This window comes from Perca fluviatilis, chromosome 19 (assembly GCF_010015445.1).
Source record: "Perca fluviatilis chromosome 19, GENO_Pfluv_1.0, whole genome shotgun sequence".
NCBI lineage: Eukaryota > Metazoa > Chordata > Actinopteri > Perciformes > Percidae > Perca > Perca fluviatilis.
In genome coordinates this window covers 21,437,892-21,457,319 of record NC_053130.1, presented here as the reverse complement: position 1 = coordinate 21,457,319, position 19,428 = coordinate 21,437,892, and the positions used below count along the sequence as shown (strand labels likewise).

At 40.2% G+C, this 19,428-nt stretch overlaps 1 protein-coding gene across 1 annotated transcript in view; it reads right to left on the bottom strand.

Annotated features, from left to right (window-relative positions):
• Nucleotides 1-19,428, bottom strand: part of itga9 (integrin, alpha 9) — a 50,291-nt gene that overhangs the window by 16,737 nt on the left and 14,126 nt on the right. Inside the window, exons 14-17 of the mRNA XM_039784109.1 lie at nucleotides 19,271-19,425; nucleotides 17,381-17,541; nucleotides 1,261-1,413; nucleotides 304-380 (exon numbers count right to left, since the gene is read on the bottom strand). Of these exons, the coding sequence (XP_039640043.1) occupies nucleotides 304-380; nucleotides 1,261-1,413; nucleotides 17,381-17,541; nucleotides 19,271-19,425 (546 nt within the window). The remainder of the gene's footprint in view (nucleotides 1-303; nucleotides 381-1,260; nucleotides 1,414-17,380; nucleotides 17,542-19,270; nucleotides 19,426-19,428) is intronic.

The window sequence follows — 19,428 nt, the reverse complement described above, 5'->3', positions numbered from 1 at the left end:
TTACTTTAAAATATAAGGAAACAAAGACGAGTGACCTGAGGTTTTGGAGTGAATGTATAAAGATGACTACTGCTAACCATGACAGCATGCCTCATGCTACATCAAATGTACAGAGAGAGAAAGATACACAATAAAAAGAAAGGGAACTCCCAAAGTATGGAAACACATATGGATATTCTCCAAGCATGCGTCATGGTCCCACTACCCACACCCACATGGCCTATGACATCAGCTTGCTTCCTCAGTAGAAGAACAGGCCAAGACAGAGAATGAATCTAAACTGTTAAGTCTAAGTTTTTTTACCCAGAGAGCAACAGTTTCCCATGAAGCCTCAGGTCTGCAGCACAGTCGTCCGACAGGCAGTTCTTCTCGAACCAAGTCTGAAGAAGAAACAGTAAAGTACACATTTCATATGACCTCATGCTGTCCATGCACTGAACACACAGACTCCTCATTCAGACTAGGGGGCAGTATTGTGTTGTTGTTGGAGCTATCCAGTAGATTTGTATCTGGTAGGACCAACATTTGACTCTATCTGATCTCTCTTTAAATCAGTCAGAGGAGGGTCTTTGGTTTAAGGCTAAATAATGACAGGAAACTTAAGTCAAGCGATAAAAGTTCGATGTTACAATGATGAGCTTCAGATAAATGGATTCTGGAGGTGCTGAAAGATGCAAATCCCTCAGTTTTTCAAGAAGTGCAGACAGTGGGGAAACACATGTGGGGCAGGTTAGAGGTGGTTGCAAAGAAAATAAATGAATCAGTCTGTTTGGAACCCACTCAAGAAAAGCTAACACAGACAATAATAAGCTGGTAACCCATACCAAATCATTATAACACCAATTTGAGCTATATCCTTCATTCCTTCTGTGGTCAACTTTGTTCTTTATAATCAATTTAGGAGAATCAGAATCTGAATTAGTTAAAAATAACTGATCATGCTCTTATCTTCATCTGTAGCATGCCTGAATCGAAACATTTTTATCTCAAAGTGCAGGATGATGCAGTACCTGAATCATTCATAAATATAAATCAAAAATGAGATTGAAAGGTTTAAATTAAGGCTTTTTAAATCTGAGGTTTATTTTTCTTGCTCAGAGTCAGAACAATATATTATCAACCTAATTTTGAGGCTAGAATTTTCTTTTTCATCATCCATTAAATATCAAGGTCCAACCACAGGAACATAAATGTCACCTTAACTAAATAAAGTTTCTACTTATTTAAATAATGTTAATCCCAAACACCACATCATTTTACCTCGTTCCTTTCTGCAATCTTTTTTCCTTTCCTCCATCGTAGCACTGGAGTGAGTGCGGGCAGGTCTCGCTCCTGGTGTCCCGTCAGCACATGCTTCCCCAGGCTGTAAGCCACCTCGAACGTGATGGCTGTGAACACGTCCTTCACATCTTTCTGCAGAGAGCACAAACGACAATGCTATTGCAAAAAATGTGTCCCGCCATAGACACAAAACTGTTCAAACTAATTTTAAACCTCAAAGAAATAAGAGTCATGTAACAGCCTGGGTCATTACAGTCATTTAACATCTTTCCCCAATTGACGCCTGGCGCAAAGACGGATGATTACACTGCAGATTATCGGAAGATCATACAGTCTGGATATGATGGTATTACTGTAATCACTGTGCCAAAGATCTACAGGGTTAAATGCAGATCTATACTGATAAACCACAATAATGATCTGAATTGGTTTAAATGGATGGTTGACACACACTCTCTCATTAATTATTTACTTTTTGTCATTTTGCTGAAAGCAACAAAATCAGGGCCACCGCTAAGTTTTCAGCAAAGGAAACACATGGATCTTTTTTTTTAACCTGCTGGCACTGTCTCTGAGAGATATCGTTGCTTTTTTGGCGGCTCCATCTAAGACCACAAAAGAAGTGTTTAATTTGGCATCAGGTTTGGAAACAATACAGACAGAATGAAAACAGAGAGCTAAATGCGATCAAATTCCATATCTTCATTAGATGACAGCGCTAAAAGACGTACATGGGAAAAGCAGATACTGATGTTGTTTTTCATCTCTTCTGTCCATTACAGTTACACTCAGCTCTTTGAAGGCGGCTTGGTGGGTCTGGCTTCTAAAAGTTGCATCAAAAACACACATACAACACACAACACACACACACACACACAACCTGTGTCCCTGTAGCCAACTGATGTCTACCAACATGGAGCCAAACCCACAATATAAATACAAAGGGCTTCCCTGTGTTTTCCGGTGGTCACATAGGCCACTCGTTCTTTTGCACTTTCTCTCCTTTGTCCATTATCACAGCATTTTCCAGTGTCCACCCACCCATCCTCTTTTCCTCAGGCAGAGCCAGTCTGGGCTTTGAACACATCACTGGTAGATAACCCACCCATCTCATCAACAGTGAGAGAGTTATAGCAGGAAAGAGCAAATGTTGGTGCAGGACATGAATAGACAAAAACTGAATATTTGGGGCTCATTTGGGAAATGGTGCTGCACACAGATAAAGACATGGACTAAAAAAAACTTTTTTTTACATATTTCTGTCCCCATTTGGTTGGCTCTACCACTGATAGTTGGAAATAATCTATTTTCATTTTCAATTAATCTGCCCATTGTTTTCTTCAATTAATCGTTTAATTTATAACATTTCCCAGAGCCCAAGCTAGTTGCAGAATAATTTTCTGTCAATCAATTAATCCACTAATTGTTGCAGCTGTAATTGAAAATGACAACATGAATTGCTCATTACCACAGAACTGGTCAATAGTAAGGCTGAGTACCGCAGATGCAAGAGGTTGACCTCACATCCATCACTGGACTGCAGTTCATGCCTCATTAGACTTATAGAGACGGTGTTGTTCTAGTAGTATGTCGGCTCAGCTGGGAGGTAACATGACACAATGTTGTAGTCAGTGCCGGACAAGTGGTGGTATACTATGTGAGGCACTGGCGAAGCCCTCAGTCTCAATAACCATTAAAGCTGGATGCTTGAAATGGCCCCTGTCCGCTGGCCTCTGGTTAAACTGACCCCCTGGGAGTGGACTGGCCCAAACTCTCACTGCCTATCTCAAAAATTCACAATCCACAAGAGAACTGGGGGACATAATGACCTCAAGTGAAATGTGGTGTTATTGAGCAATCTCATGCTTAAAGAGTGACTTTTATGCAACGTAAATGGGCATAATCATTCCATTAATCTAGTGTGCCATGGAGGGATTTCCGCTTCTTTTTTGACATCTAACATCTATAATTGTGCACATACAGGATCACTTTCTTCTTGAACAAAGGCCAACAGACTTCTAAATAACTGGAGAGCCCCCAAGACTCACAGCAAGTTCACATTAGAAGTAACGGAGGCCGTTCAGTAACACTTGGCCTAAGCTTTTATTATCCCTCGATCAATGCTGCCAATTGCCCCACCCAATCCACACCCCTGGCCCAGTCACCAATCTCTCCTGATCCTGCTTTTAATTCCTGTATTCATGGAACAGAGGAGTTCCTGAGCTCCAGCTGAGAAGGACCTTGCTACCTACAATTGTATGGAAAGAAACACAACAACTGTTCCTTACATGCTGGAAAAGCTTGTGACAGGTCATTCTCAACTCAAAGGCTTCCACTGTGGTAGTCCAGGGTGGGTCCCTGATCTCAGATCAGATAGAGTCATCCTGGGATTTATGGGATTTACCATTTAAAGACCATAACAATGAAAGTGGACATAAGAAACAATCAGGTTCTATCAGTTTTTGCCTATTTTAAATTGATAGTATATGACATTTGAAAGAAGAAATAAAACACTGTCCTCTAACAAATGAAACATTTGTAAGCTATCTCCTAATGACCTCTTTAAGTCAACTGACGCAAGAAAATCTTTCGAGAAAATTAAATATGCCATTTTCCTGTTATTACCACTTGTGGTCACAGTCTCACTTTACAGCCAATATGTGAAAATGTTTTACATCTAGAGTTTGTGATTATAGCATCTTATCTGCATGGTTCTAGACCTCTGAAATGTCTTACAACATATTGTTCAGAGTTTCAAATAAGTCTGGTGTTGTGTTCATTGGCTATTTATAATCGGAGAAACAACCGACCAATCAGAACTTTGTATTAATAATGCTTATGTCATCTTCTTACATAGTTAGCTAGTAACCTAGTTACACCCATGAAGAAGTACCGACAGAAAAATGTCGATAAGCGTGAACGAGATGGATGCAGCTTTGGAGGTTTTTGTTAGTCGATATACAGGAATAACACACCAAATTTGCATATTTCTTTGATAATTGTGAGAACTGTTAACTGCTCCTAATGTCCATGCTGACTGTAAATGACGTCAGCAAGATGGCTAGATCATTAATTTAGTCTGATTGTTAGGTAGTTTTAGTTTGAAGAAAAATGAAATTATGTTTTGATACTACCACTGGGGGGTTTCAAATCTTACACATAGTTTTTTTTTAAACCAAATTGTACCAATTTACAGTGTCCTTCGAGAGGGAAATACTGTCAGTAAAAAAGGTACATTTCCAGCATGGTCACTTAAAAATAGTCCAAACAACCTCTCATCATCCCATGGACAAAATGACTTATTAATGGTTCCAGTCATACTGCAGAGATGCCAGCAAACTCAGCAGGAAGCAACTGTTTTCCAGCAGTTCCCACCACATTTTGGAAACTGTTAATTCCCAACTATCAGACTGAAAATCTGCATGTTACAGCAGTTGTAATCTTATATGACACACTTGATACAAAGTCTTCTTTCCTGTATGCATATTCATGTAGTTATCTCACAGGATGAAGGACAGCTTGCCAGTCCATATGTTTTGAAAGAAAACAACTGGGGTTCAATTCTTCACCTACAACAACCCCTCTTTGCGGAACAAGGTTTCTGCCAATATAATATCTCAGTGTTTATGTTCACACTCAGGACCCATTTATTTGGTATGGCAGAGCATAACGCCCACCTTACCATCCATTCTTTCCCATTCATTCCCCTCTCAGCTGCCTGTATGACTCTTTCCCACACATTCATGCTTCAAGCATAAACACTGCTACTGTATGAATTAATCTGACTTAGTTGAACATATTTTATAGATTTCACCCTGAACTCTAACCAAGTTATACTCTAGTTATACTCGAGTGTTGCAAGCTCTGATTCTCACATGGTAATCTGATCAACAAGATGGCAAGCTGCCCCTTCATGCTCACAGAGCAGCTCCACCATGGTGGGTGCGGGGAGGATGACGTCAGGCTGCAAAAGGCTCTGATCCTCAGTTTAAACGCCTAATGCTTGGCAGAAACACACAAGAGCTCCTCTCTCAGCCAAACCATTCCCTCAAAAGCATATAGCTTAAGCCTGGTCATGGGAAGTCTTTATTAACTTGCGAGTGAAAGGCGCACACAGCACTCCTTTTTAGGACAATGGATGTTTGGATGACTTGCAGGTTGAGGCCATTTCATTAAAGGGCTAAATGCCAGGGAATCTTGGTTTAAATGGAAAAAAGCTTTTTAGTTAAGTGATGAATGGATTCAGCCTGTCAAAGGTTGGGGTTACATGTGTGTACTGAGACACAAGGAGACGACTTGAAATTGAAAGTATTTACAGTAATGTCTGCAGCATATGGGGACATGCACTTAGGCAGCTTATCTTAGCTTGTCCTTGACAAAAGTTGAGAAGTGAGACAATTACTAAAGTTTTTAGTGTGTTACTTTCTGCCAGATTGACTGCAGGTCAAACTACAGCAGCTGCACAGCTCAGAATAGGCTAGCAGATGTTGAGAAGCCTAGAACGACAAATTGTGTAGGAGTAGGAAAGAGTGTCGTCCAATTGTTTTAGCTAGAAACCTTTTTGGAGCTGTTGAGTAGCAGCTTCACTTTGTCTGTGAAAGCGATTCCTGTGCTCCTAAATCTTTCTGGTGACGTGTGTCATGGCAGAAAGCTCAGAGTGTGTACAGAATCTTCTTTGACGACATAACAAAATCTGACTGCAATTTCTATTCTTAAACCAGAGCAGATCATATATGTATTAACAAATCCCATGGCTCACACTCATATTTAACAGAATTATTTTTGGTTTGACCCACTCTTACTTGATTTATCTGATATGAACTTCACTCATATCACAACAACCACCCTTTACATCTTGATAAAATCCCCCAAGGAGCAGATCCTCAGTTCAGACTGCCGTTGCCAGTGACGGAATATATTTTTTTCAAAAGATTTGAATAACTTCCTTCAAGGACATTGTCAAGGACCTCTTAGTGAGAATGAGTGCAGCTGCCTCCAAACCTGGGGATTTTTTACTCTTATGTTCTATATGTGCTTTTCCTGTTGTTGCTTTCTTGAACTGTGCCTTGATTGTTCAGTTCCTGCACCCACTAGTGTGCCCTCAGTGGCGCCTTTCATCTTTTAAGTAGTTATACATGTCTTTTTGTCATGTTTCTAGTCTTTGTTTTGTATATTTGGGGGCAGCAGAACAAGCTGTAAACCCAACACTGACACATTATCACCTAATAAAGGTTATATTGTGCTAGAGGATATTTGCTTATGTACACATCCAGCAGAGAGGGAGCAACATTTGGAGTCGTGTTTCTGCCCATCTAAGTCCACTATTCCTTTTCTATTAGCTCTGATTTGGTATCCTGAGAGAAATATCTGTCGGTTTACCTGCTAAATGCTATGCTGTTTGGTGGGCATGTGGTGTTTAGTTGGTTTATTAGCTTTTTCACTGAAAACAGCTGCCTGCTGCTGCTGCTAAAAACAACACTGATGAGACCAGTGAGAGTGAACCAAAACACTAAAGTTGCAGGCTTTAAAAGTTTTAGCAAACAGTTGCTCATTTTACACATCCAGCAGTTATAGAGCAGCACTATCCTCATTTGGAGTCGTGCTTCTGGCCACATGATGAATACAAGTCCAACATTCACTCTCTTTTAGCTCTGATTTGGTCTCTACCAACTCCTGAAGGAAATATCTGTCTCTTTTACTGTGGGTTTTTAGAGCTTTTTAGCTGAAGACCTCCTCTCTGAAACAATTACATGAATCAGTGAAACTAACCATGTTCCTAATTACCCGTCTAGTTGAAGAAAGTCAGCAACAGCAAAAGAAGGAAAGAGTCAACAAAAAATGCACTTGGATTTTAATACCTGCAGCCTGTCCAAATCCAAATTATTCTGAGTAATCTAATAAAGGCCAGACTACCAGTCATACCGAATGCATGCAGTATGCCTTTGAAAACTGTTCCCGTTCAACATGAACCATGTTTACTCCAACCTTGCAAAATATTTCAGTCTGTCTGATGTTAGTAGTAGGGGTAGTGGTTCTCAGATGTCTGTCCAGCTTTAAGCACCAATCTGATAAATCATCAACTCCACAACCTGTTGTGCATCAAAACACACTGTGCCCAGAAACAAATCAAACTGGCAAAGTGTTTCAAAAGAGGGAACGGCAGGGTTTTAACGTTCATCGTAGGTGTGTGGTACAAAAGCAAACATGTTATTTTTACTGAGAGCTGCTCTGGGGATATCTTTGCTTAAGAAATACTTTAGTAAGAAATGAAAACAAATGTGTGGTTTTACAAGGTTGTACACTCATGGTAATTAAAAGTAAATAGTCCATTCAGAATACAGTATGTGTGCAAGAGAGTTATTGATGTGTTGAAATCATGGTTGAAATGCTGAAGCACTCTCTCATCCGCATGCCAAATTACAACGTTCACAGTTATTAACTGTTATTTACGGTAATTTGATTGACTCATATCTCTGACTGGAACAATACAAAGAGGATTACCAACGGCTGCTGGGGCAGATGAACTAACGCTAGTCTTGTTACTGTAAGTAGGCTACATTAAAACCTTCGTGAGTTAAAAGCCAATACTTATCAATGCACTCACCTGTGTAGACCGGCATAAACATGTAGAAAGCAATATTTCAATTTGCTCTGTCTGCTCAGTACACTCTTGTCCGCCGCGCTGTTTTACGCAAACACAGCTCTACTCTGAAAATAGCAAATTTTTACAAAACAAGCTAAAACAAAAGCTGTCGGTTTGTAGTCTGTTTATCTTAGTTTGCAGGGAATCTTGAAATTTGGACAAATTCTTATAAACTTAATCTGGCTGAAGAAACCATCCTCTCCGCTGGAGCGGTAAATATGGATGCATTATAAGGCCAAAATAAATACACATGGCTACTTAATATGCACGTGAATGACGCAATCCTTATGTTCGTGTTCTTCATTCTTGATAATGATGCTGGTTGTGTTATTATTATTTTGCCACAGCATCGTTTCATTGAAAATGAGGCATACAGGACCTGCTTATCAGTCCATTCATCATTAAAGCTGGGCTTTTCCACGTCAACTTTTTTCAGGCTCTTTGACAGTGATATTTTTGTCAGCCCATTTTCCACCAATCAGGATGCTGCATAATAAAACCATGTTTCCATAATCAAAATAATAATATACAATAATAATAATTACAAGGTCCCGATTATGAGAAATAAATGTTATCAAATGTTGCTATGGAATAAAATGACAGATTCCCTGGATATTACATTTTGATGTGATGTCATAATTAAACTTAATGTTGACATGGCATACTAATAAACAAGAAATTTAGAAAATGGCACTTCATATCAAAAAGGTTGCCGACCCCTGTCCTACACCTTCGCCACCCACAAAATGTATTGAGAGAAATAGAAAAGAAATAACCGATCATCTGTACATTTTAAAAAACAGAACACTGAATCCTGAATACATTTTTGGGCTGCTTTTTTTCAGTGAAAAACATAAATCAACTAAATCCTAACCTTAAGAAAGACTGAGTGCTGCTAGATATGGCAGGGTGTTATACTGTAATGTCTCCCATGAGCAAACACGTATTTCCTCCTGACAGGAAACGTGTACCATCTGTAATGTCATGCATGAGGTTGCATCACCAATAAACACCAATAAATAAATGTTGCTCTTAAAGCAGCATGCACGCAGGAAATTTGCAGATGTACAAACAGTACATGCTATTTAAAATCCTTCTCCGTCTCACAGGTCAACTTTTCCTCTGAAACACACAAACAAAAGCACACACCTCTTTGCTTCAGACTTTCGGTAAAATTACTCCCCTCCATAAAGATCCCAAGGGTGCAGATAAGGAGATATGCATCTCTTACGCCTTAGAGAATCCAAGCGTATTGAATTTATTGCTTTTTAAAACAACGTTCACGTAAACACAAATTACAGGAAACTTTTATGGTCTTGCATGCATCATGAAGAAGGCATTCAACATTTGACCCTTGGACAGTTAAAACCACAGCTGGGATTTATAAAGGAGGAGAGAAAGGTGCCTCACTTCCCCCGGTGGAAATTGGCAGATGGAATAAGTTTACTGCTCAAACATACCAAATTCATCAGCGTGTTATTTTTACTACATTCCATCAACAAAAACTTGATTTAATGCCAATGCTAACAATAGCTGAATTAGTGTAATATCTGGATCTGAAATCCAGCCAGCCACCTATAAATAAACAGATGTGTTCCCTCATATCTCCTCCTCACTCAACTCAACACATTATTTCTTTTTGTGCTATTTTCAGTATCATTACATCTCATTTGAGAGCATTACAAGGCTTTTCACTCTTAAAATGACCCTCGAGCTGTAAAAGTTGAGCTCTGGAAATTCAGCAGCAACAGGAGCAGAACTGATGGCAAATTAGTCTAACAGGTTCTGCATTATAACCTCTTCATTCCACAAATTCCCGACCCGGGGCTACCGTCATCATCGTGTCTAAATACCTTTAACCCCTTGCTGATGTCTATTGTAACCCGACTGACGAGTACGGAGTCACTACAAGGACACATGCAGGGCTCTCCTAAAAAGCAAAACAAACCTAGCACTGAAGAAAGGAAGAAAAATCCAGATGAGATCCTTTTAAGGAAGCAGCTTGGGGGCTTGAGAACTGGGAATCAAATGGAAACAAGGTAGCTTTAGTCACCACTTAAGACATTATAATAATGTGAATAATAATATTACTAATAAGAAGAAAAAGAAAAAGAATAATGCTTCTAGACATTTGATTTAATAGCTGTGTCCAAATCACTCCCTTGTTCGCACAAAAAAATGGCACAGGGTAAAAATAGTGCATTAGGTAGCAAATAGGGAGTGATTTCAGACAGTGTCTTATTGAATTTAATTCATAAACTAATCTTACTAAAAGCATTAGAGTACTACTTCAGAATGTTGTTGCTGTTTAGAAACAACAAGCAGCAGCTGAAGACTTCCTCTCTTTGAGAGATTAACTCCCCTCAACATCCTGATAAACCTTCTTTGTGCATAAACAGGAAGCTTGTTATCTGCACTCTTACACAATTAATTGAGAAGAAAGAATGAGGAATATATTTCACAGTTGCTGATTTTTGCATCAGGTCTTAACAGTTTAAACAGGACCACACTGTAATTGCATGCTTTTGTTAGAAAATTGCTATTTTAATCTGAGGAGAAAACAACTCTCTGATAGATGAGATACCAGCAGGGAGGAGCAGCTCAAAATCTGCAATTTTTAAAATGGAGTTCAGTGTGTTTGTGAGTGTGTGTTTGGGTCTGTTCCATCCTGGTGATACAGGAGGTCTCCAGGTGCTTCCTGCAGCTGATTTCATCACTATGCACAAAATCTGGGTCACGTTTACTTCACTGTTATTGTTGGAGCCATTGTTTTTAGACAGCCTTGATAAAAACTGCAGCACGCCAACACAAATTTGTCAACTCCACCTGATGAGAGCAGGTTACAGTCTCCGCCGGACACAAACAAATCTTCTTGTGTATATATTTGTTCCACTTCCTTTGTGGTGGATCTTGCCTGTTTACAAGGGAAGCAGAATTTGATGTTGACGCCACCACTACGCTAATATTAACAAATGGGTCAAGTAGCTGGAAATGATAATGGGGTCGCCGCCAGGTTGTTAAGGAAGCGTTGTGACGACGATGCCAAGTGATGAAGTAATCACAGCCTTTTGTCTTATCCTGGTGTAGTGAAGCACAGGCCCCATCATGGCGTTCTGATCCAACACGCACACACGCTGAACAGCCGTGCACATACATGCTTCCTCTGCAGTGGAAGTCGGGAAACATGGCAAGAGAAACTCTTTCATTGTGGTCAGACTTGGCCACCCATTACGTTGCCTTGCGTGGGCATCGTATGGCAGTAACGCTGCCAAAAGACTGCGAAAACATTTTGCCCAGCATGCTTAGCTGCCAAAATCAACTAATCATCAAATCTGCCCAACCTTCGGTCGGCCTTGATATGACTAACAACGATGGCTTTACCATGGCTACAACACAGAGCAGGTCTAATGAGCAGACATACCAAAAATAATACCTCACTTCCATCTTCAATGCACATGCATGAGAGGAACATCATGAGAAACTTGACTTGTTTCACTGTAACAAAAGTCTGTTGGCTGTGCACTCCCAAAACAAGCCTGGAGAAGAACTGTTTAATGTTCACTCTGGCACGACCATGTAGGGAAATCCTGACCAAAATATTACCCTGAGCTAAAATTAACCTCTTCTTTAGTATCCAGTAAATTGTATTAACACTCATACTTACAGGCAAATCATTCAGCTGAACTCATTGACATGACAGTGTCTATGACATTTTCCACTCGATTTATTATCGCAGCGGACTGCTCATATATTTTACCTTGTTTTTCCCATTAAAGTCTTTATAAATAGACGTGCTGCCATGTGTAATAGAAGACAGCTGGATATGATTACCTTCCTGCTATATACTTTCATTGTATCAGCACTCTTGGCCTGAGGTAAATGAAACCGGGGAAACAGCATCAAGGGAATTACACATTTCTGTTGAACTGTAAAGAGGCAAACAAAGCAGGCAGTGTGGCAGCGGCCCCGCTCTGGGTTTCCACGTGTATTGAGGGACTTTGTCCTACTGAAGATTCATTGGGACACAGCGACAGGAACTCCTGTTTTGCTATATTCTCCAGGGCTTCCTGTTTGTCTACGGAGATCTCACTTAGGTCAAACAGTAAGCCTGAATGAGTTTTTTTGCATTTGTTTTGACTTCTTTGGAGGAACAGGTTAGTGGATTTCACTGCATTACGCAGTTCAAATACTGTCAGTAAGTTGTCAATCACAGAAAAGTGTAGTAGTCTGTCAGTTACTTTTGTGAGACTGTCCGGCACTATATACATTAAGGTAAAGCAACTATATAAATTAATCATTATTGATCTACAAAATGTCAGAAAATTGTAAAAAAAAAATAATTAATGTTGACATATTCAAATTACTTCTTTTGACTAACCAACAGTCCAAAACCCAAAGGTATTCTGTTTACTATCATAGAAAACAGTAAATAGAAAGATAGAAAACATGCAGATGTTCACACATGACTAGCTGCAACTGGTGAATTTTTTAACCTTTTAATCGATTATCAAAATTGTTGCGGACTAATTACTTATCAATGAATCAACAACAACAATCATTTCAGTTCTACTAGTACCTATTTTGACTACCATTTGCTAGAGCCAAATTTCAAAAGTCAATCATTTGTGGATTGCAGTTTGTTATAGTATAACTGCATACAAGTAGAGCTAACCCTACATAAATTAACCTGATAAGACACACCAAAACACCAACACGGACTCCAGCTTGTAAAACTGCAGTTTATGTTTGTTGTTGTCTTCTTGGCTTTGTTTTCTAACAAAATACAGCATGTAAATGATGGATCTGTCCACTAAATTTAACCAAATGAGATATGAATGAGTTGCAGTATGATGCTAACAAGCAGACACACGGGAAGGTTAAAACATTAGCTCCTTTTAATTGAATTTACAGAGAGAACCTGACCTCATAGACCATCATCAGTCTGAAAATCTCATGCATTGTATTGCTCAAATCCAACATTCAGTCAGAAGAGACTGGTGATTGCCTCAGTGCATTTAGCTTTGACAGATAGATGTTCATCCTGCAGATGCCTCACTAATAGCAGCAGTCATCAGAATGAAGTTTGGTGGACCTTTAAATACTCCGGTGGTGCCGAGCAAATGTTAGGGGGACATGAGATAAAGGGCACATACAGTACTCAGTGGAATATAGGCCAGAGGAAAGTAGGGGGGGAAGGTGAGCAGGATACTTTACGAGCTAAATTAAACAGACAACTGTTACAGGCAGGGCTTTAAATGCCTATTTTAGCTCCTCCTTGGAGGCTGCGATGCTTCTACAGAGCTACACAATACCACTCGTGACCACAAATGGAAACAGCTCTTGGCATTATTTCAAGGCTCACGTGCACTGTGCTGCGATGGGACTGCTGGAGTAAAAACATGTATATGATGATGGATAAATTGCCAAAGATGTAAACATTCCATGAGATGTGATCATGGAAGAAGTGCAGAACATCTAACAAAGGAATAGTTCAAATGTGTTTGCTAATACTAGACACGCAATAAATCAAGGGAGCAGTAATATGCCAGCCTGCAAACCACATACTTGACATTATGAATAATAAATGCTTTATAGTTTGTAGTAAGACATACAGTATGTCACAATGTAATGTTGACATTACACCTGTTGCACTTTAAATCTATGAACGCCGAGCTCCTTCACTTAACATATAGTGTGCACACATACATAAACAGAGTACAGAATATGATTTAAACAATTTTGTCATTTAATTTTTATTTTTCAGCCATGCTGGCGGCACTATGGATGGCAATATCAATCGTTCAATCCACTACTTTGGTCCAGACCAAAATACAGTATATCAACAAATATTGGATGAATTGCTATGAGATTTTATACATGTTTCCCAGATGATGTATCCTAATGACTTTGGTGATCCCCTGATGTTTTCTTTAGCGCCACCAGGAGGTGGACATTTTTAGTCAAAGTCTAAAGTAAAACGTCTCTTCAAGTTTTGGATGGATTGCCATGATGTTTGGTAGAGACATCCATGTCCCCATCAGGATTAATCAAACTGACTTCGGTGATTCTTTAACCTTGCACCTTCATTAGGTCAAAATTGAATTTGTCCAAATACCTGCAAAACTTATTAAATTCCCATCAGCCTCAGCTGTACTTTGTGTTTTGTGCTAACTAGCAATTGTTAGCAGTGCGTTAGCATTTAGCTCAAAGCCTCAGTCTACTGCCTCACAGAGTCGCCAGCGTGGCTCTAGACTCTGAAAAGTGACGCTTCAACTTGCCATTCCTACAACTACTACTGCTGTGCTCCTTATCATACCCAACCTACATAAGATAAGTAGTATACATTAATTAAGTAAGTCATATGCATATAAAAAAGTCAGGTAAATAAAGTTACCTGTATTAAAGTATTTGCATTGCTCCAGTTTTCTGTCCTTGATGTTACAATAATACATTTTAAATACCAAGGTGTCCAGTTGCGCATGAATACTACTCAAAACCTTTCACTATAACTTGAGACACTACCATACCACAGAAAGATGACATGCTGTGACAGTAATTTACAAAAATGACTTAATGCAACACATCAAACTCAAAGTTGGTGGTTCTCTTGTTAAATAACTCATTGCCATCTCACGCTCACAGCACCTCTGGTCTTCTGAACCCTAATCATTCATCAGTCATCACTGTAAGGAACTGTTTTTCCTTCGTATATGTGAGGTACAACTCTAGTAAAAGCCTGCATGGGCTTTATTTAGCTAAACAAAACAAAAACAAAGACCATCTGGAGGGCTGGTGTGCTGTTCGTCAATGCCAATGAAAACAGGTTTAAAATGATCAACACGAAAGACTCGCCTAATTTCAGGAGGAATTACTCTTGAAAAATAGTTAGAGTTTGAACTAACAGCTTCTGTACTCTGTGCTCTCTGAATAACTCCAGTTATGCCCTTGTGTTCTCAACACTACATGATTTGGCCGGTCCAGCTTTTTACATGATTTCAGATGGTGAAAATTGAGCATGTGTGTTCAAGTCCTGTTGCTGCATGTACAGTACATTATGTAGAACAAACACAACTTTAACAGTGCTTTATTACGTTTAGCTGTTAACTGAGGTCCTTTAAAAGTGTTTATATCATTTATAAAGTCAACAAATGGGGTCGACAGATGGTCGGTGTAGTTACAAACGTGAGAGTGGCTCAGAATAGCTCATGGCCTGCTTCCATCGGCCCTCATGCATCAGGGCTTGAGCAATCAACCCTGACTGGAGGGTTTTCCATCAGCAGCGCCAACATGCAGCTCCAGTTGACACAACAGCAGCCCAGCACCCCGTTGTGACGCCAGTCCTGTGTTTTCACTGTATGTTTTATGTATGTGTATGTGTTTTCACCCCCCCCTTTCGGGATGCTGGTTGCCATTAGCATACCTCTTCTGTGGAATGGGAGGGCTCATGTGGGCAGACACATCAGGAAGATAAATGATGCGATTGGTCAAGCAGACTAGACCCATCTAAGAGCGGAGCCAGATCACCTCTGATTATGGCGATTGTTTAGCTCTTCTAGTAAAAACACGTACTGTATGATGATGAAGACTCATAGCAGACGGTTATCATGCTAGGTCGTAATCTTTGTCCCCTTTACTCTCCATACATATCTAAGGTCATTAAGCCTGTAAACAGTTTGGTGAAGTTGTAATTTGGGCACCACACCTTTACCGTCCTGTGTGGCTTTTCAGCTTTTGGAAATTCTGGGAATCTCACCTCTTCTTTTATCTGCTGAGCAGGTGGAATTTGTGGCCACATATAGAGAAAAAATAATAATCCACACAGCTAGAGTGGCAACCATGCTACACTTCACACCTCAGTCAAGCCAATCGAAATACCCACAAAATATGTAATGTTATCTGCGTCATCTGTAAACTGAAATATTTACTGAGTGTTAAAGTAATAGTTCGACATTTTCAAGGTTGATACCATTCTTGTATCCTTTAATAGGCTGGAGCCAGGAGACAGTGAACTTAGCTTAGCATACAGTAAAGACTGGAAACAACTAGCCTGGTTGTGTTGGAAAATGTTAAAAAAAAATCCCTAGCACCTTAAATGCCACTAAAAAATACATTATATCTTGTTGGTTTAAACTGTACAAAAACTGAAATTAAAAAAGACAAGTTGCAGACTTCAGGAAGTTACTGTGCCCAGCCAAGAAAAAGTTCGGCACACGACCCCTCGTAAATCCACAACAATGTTTCCCAAAAAAGAACTACTCCTTCAACAACATCAAAGTGTTATTTCATCCAGCAACATTAGTGCTGTAAATTGCAAAATACAGCTCACCCCTGAAGTAACATGTGGCCTGATGGATTACACTTAAAGTATAAGTGTGTTTATCTCACAGCTAGAGAGATGCCACAGATATGTGGCAGCTACGACTGAGTGATAATTCACTTGCCCACCCACAAACCTGAAGATGTTTGGTTCAAGTGTTGAAATGTCCGATTCACTGTGGGCGGAAACAATACTTCACATGATTTACCCTGCTGTTAATGTTTTGTGTGTTGAAAATTAAACGCAGAGAAGTGAAAATTAAATTCAGAATTCTTCTATCCAGGTTTACTGAAGAGCCTGGATCAAAACATGCCAGACATCACCGAATAAACCTTGATAACTGTGATGTGTATGTTGGGACGAATAAAGGAGACTGTTGCTGCAACTGCACTGTGTGATATACACTCATTACAGTCTGAATGGTTGAAGGAAGAGAGGCAGGCGTGGTAATGACAGCCCCCCTCAGTCAGCAGCTCAGCCTCCCATGGTGAAAGCGCCTGGAGAGTACAGTTAAGAATGCCAGTGAAATTTACAGGCCTGCAGTTGGCCTCTGCATTAGAGAAGGTGAAACATGGAAGTTGCCCTCAGGACGGGGACCCTCTCTGAGGCTACACGGCTAAATCACAGAGGAACACAACGGAGGGACTATGCGATGACAAAGGGGACTCTGTTTCCTGTTTCTGTCAGTTTCTGCAGACGCACACTTGAGCAGCATGGTTTTTACGAACCATCAAGGGCCTGCTTGTTACCTTTAACCTAACCCAGCAGGGTGACACAAAGAGCTACCCAGCAGATGCCTGCTGATCCGTAGCCTTCAGCTGCAGTTATACCACTATGAGATACAGTATGTGATGGCCTTTCATTTATATTGACATTTTAATTTCCTCTTGTTTTGATCTGTCTAAACATTTTAGCTGGAAAAGTACGGACTTTGATGCTCCAACCAAAAGCCACATAAACAGATAAGATAGACAAACAGACATGTGCAAATAACTTGTATCATACATCAGCACTGCTGAGTGAGAGTGCTCAAGGTTATGTGAAAGCAGCCGAGAGATCAGCTGAGGACACGAACAGCACATGGACAGCCCAACACAAACACAGCCAGCACTAAATAAGACCAGAAAATCCAACCTTACCTTAACGTAGGCAGTGTAGCGCTGGCACTGCTCCCTGTTGATGTCCAAGCTGAGCTGCTGGCTCATCTGGCTGATCTGAGATCCACTTTGAGTGAAGTAGACCCGGGAAGGCTGGCTCTTCTGTCGCTTATCCACATCAGCTGTCAAGTTATACAGCAACTCTGAGAAGAGGCAGAAACACCATTACTCATAACCTCAACTGACAGTGATGGTTCTTCGAGTTATTGGAGATTATCTTAAAATAATCTTAAGAAACACTTCAAGCATGCAGGGAACATAGGAACATGTTTGACATTTCTTGGTCAAATCATCTGATATCACTTTAAGTTAACAAGAGCCCTCTGTTCCATGTTGTGTAATGAACACAGTGCTAATTTCAGTAATGTCATTGCCTATATTGGTTTGCTACTATGATGAACATTGATTTAGCATTGACTTTGAACTATCAGGACTTTCAATTTCATCTTCTAGAGACTAGACAGAGAATTTAGATCAGATTTTCAGATCTTTCATCCACAACTAAGCCAGCAAAGACTTTATATATTAAAACGTCCTTTTTGTGCCAATATTTTACAATTAACAAGCATTAGCAAAACAAAAAGGAAGTCATTTTCCAGCTGCAGGGGCTAAACTGGTATTACTGTGTATGAAAACATTTCAATAACAACATTCCTGCTGGTTCTACCCCTGGCCTTAGTGATAAGGGACACAGAACATCTTCAAATCCTTTTTTGAATTAAGAAATCATGAAGCAAACATTACCAATATTTCCGAGAAAACCATATATGGGCATCTGGCCATTTAAAATCCATTCCTCTGAATGAATCAGTCTCAGTCTGTAGTAATTTCTTAAAGAGGGTGTTACCCTGATAAAACAGTGGGAAGGGTGGCAAACACACCCCAGTCAGACCAAAGCCTACTGTTTCCTCCGTCCGACCGAGGGAACGCCATGAGCTCACTCCAGAGGAGGCAAAGAAAGGTTTCATTAAGGGAGTCACCAAACACATAGTGCTACACTTTCCATGGTGTTAGCCAGACGGCTAAACAGAGAGGCTTTATTGCTGTGAGCCAGGACATCATGGTCATTATGTAAAGACAGGGTTCCTGCTCCCTTGGGGTGGCCGTGAATGACCACACCCAAACACTGGAACAGGACTGCACATCAGCACTCAACAGGCACCGCACCCAAGAGCCAGTTAGCAAAGGCTGAAGGGTAAACCATCAGCCAAACGCAGGCCAAAGACTAACCACACCGACCGTCTCCGAGCAGGGGGAGAATTGTTTACAAATTTACTCCATTTAAAAGAGCACCAAAAGTTCAAGGAGTATGAATTTCACTCCCTCTCAACACAAAATGCCCAAAATATACTCTATATGATCAACACCAGTGACACATGATGACTGAGATTTATGGCTTTTGACATTCATTTTCATAATTTACAGCAACGTCAAGACTCAAGTCACTGTACCTGAACGCTGGTCACCAAGAAATACCTACTTTGGAGAGAGCCAGGCTAGCTGTTTCCCACTGGTTCAAGTCTTTATGCTAAGCTAAGCTAATCGCCTCCTGGTTCCAGCTCCGTACTTGGCACATGGACACGAGTAGTGTCAATCTTGTAACTCTCAAGAAAGCTTGTAAGCAAATTTCCCAATATATCGAACAATTCCTTTAAACCACAAAAACTGAAATATGATTCAAGTATTCTGCATGCTGCAACTCAGTGGTAGACATGTTTTTTAATCTATTCTCTACTAGCTTACTCGTTAGTATTGTGGAAATATGTTTTTGTTTCAGTGATTTGCGCATTTAATATCAAAGGTAGTTTAGTGTCCCTTTCAGAGTGGACTGACAACTTTTGTAAAGTTTCTCTTGTCAGGATTTGTCCTCACCTATGTGTCCAGGCAGCTGTCTGCCCCGGAAGCGCATGCAGACAGTGATGTTGAAGCAATTTAGGTTCTGGTGGCCCTCGTGGCACTGCGGCACAGAGATGTTGATGGAGACGGGCAGGAAGATGGAGACATCCACGGTAATGACAGGCCGGGTCCTA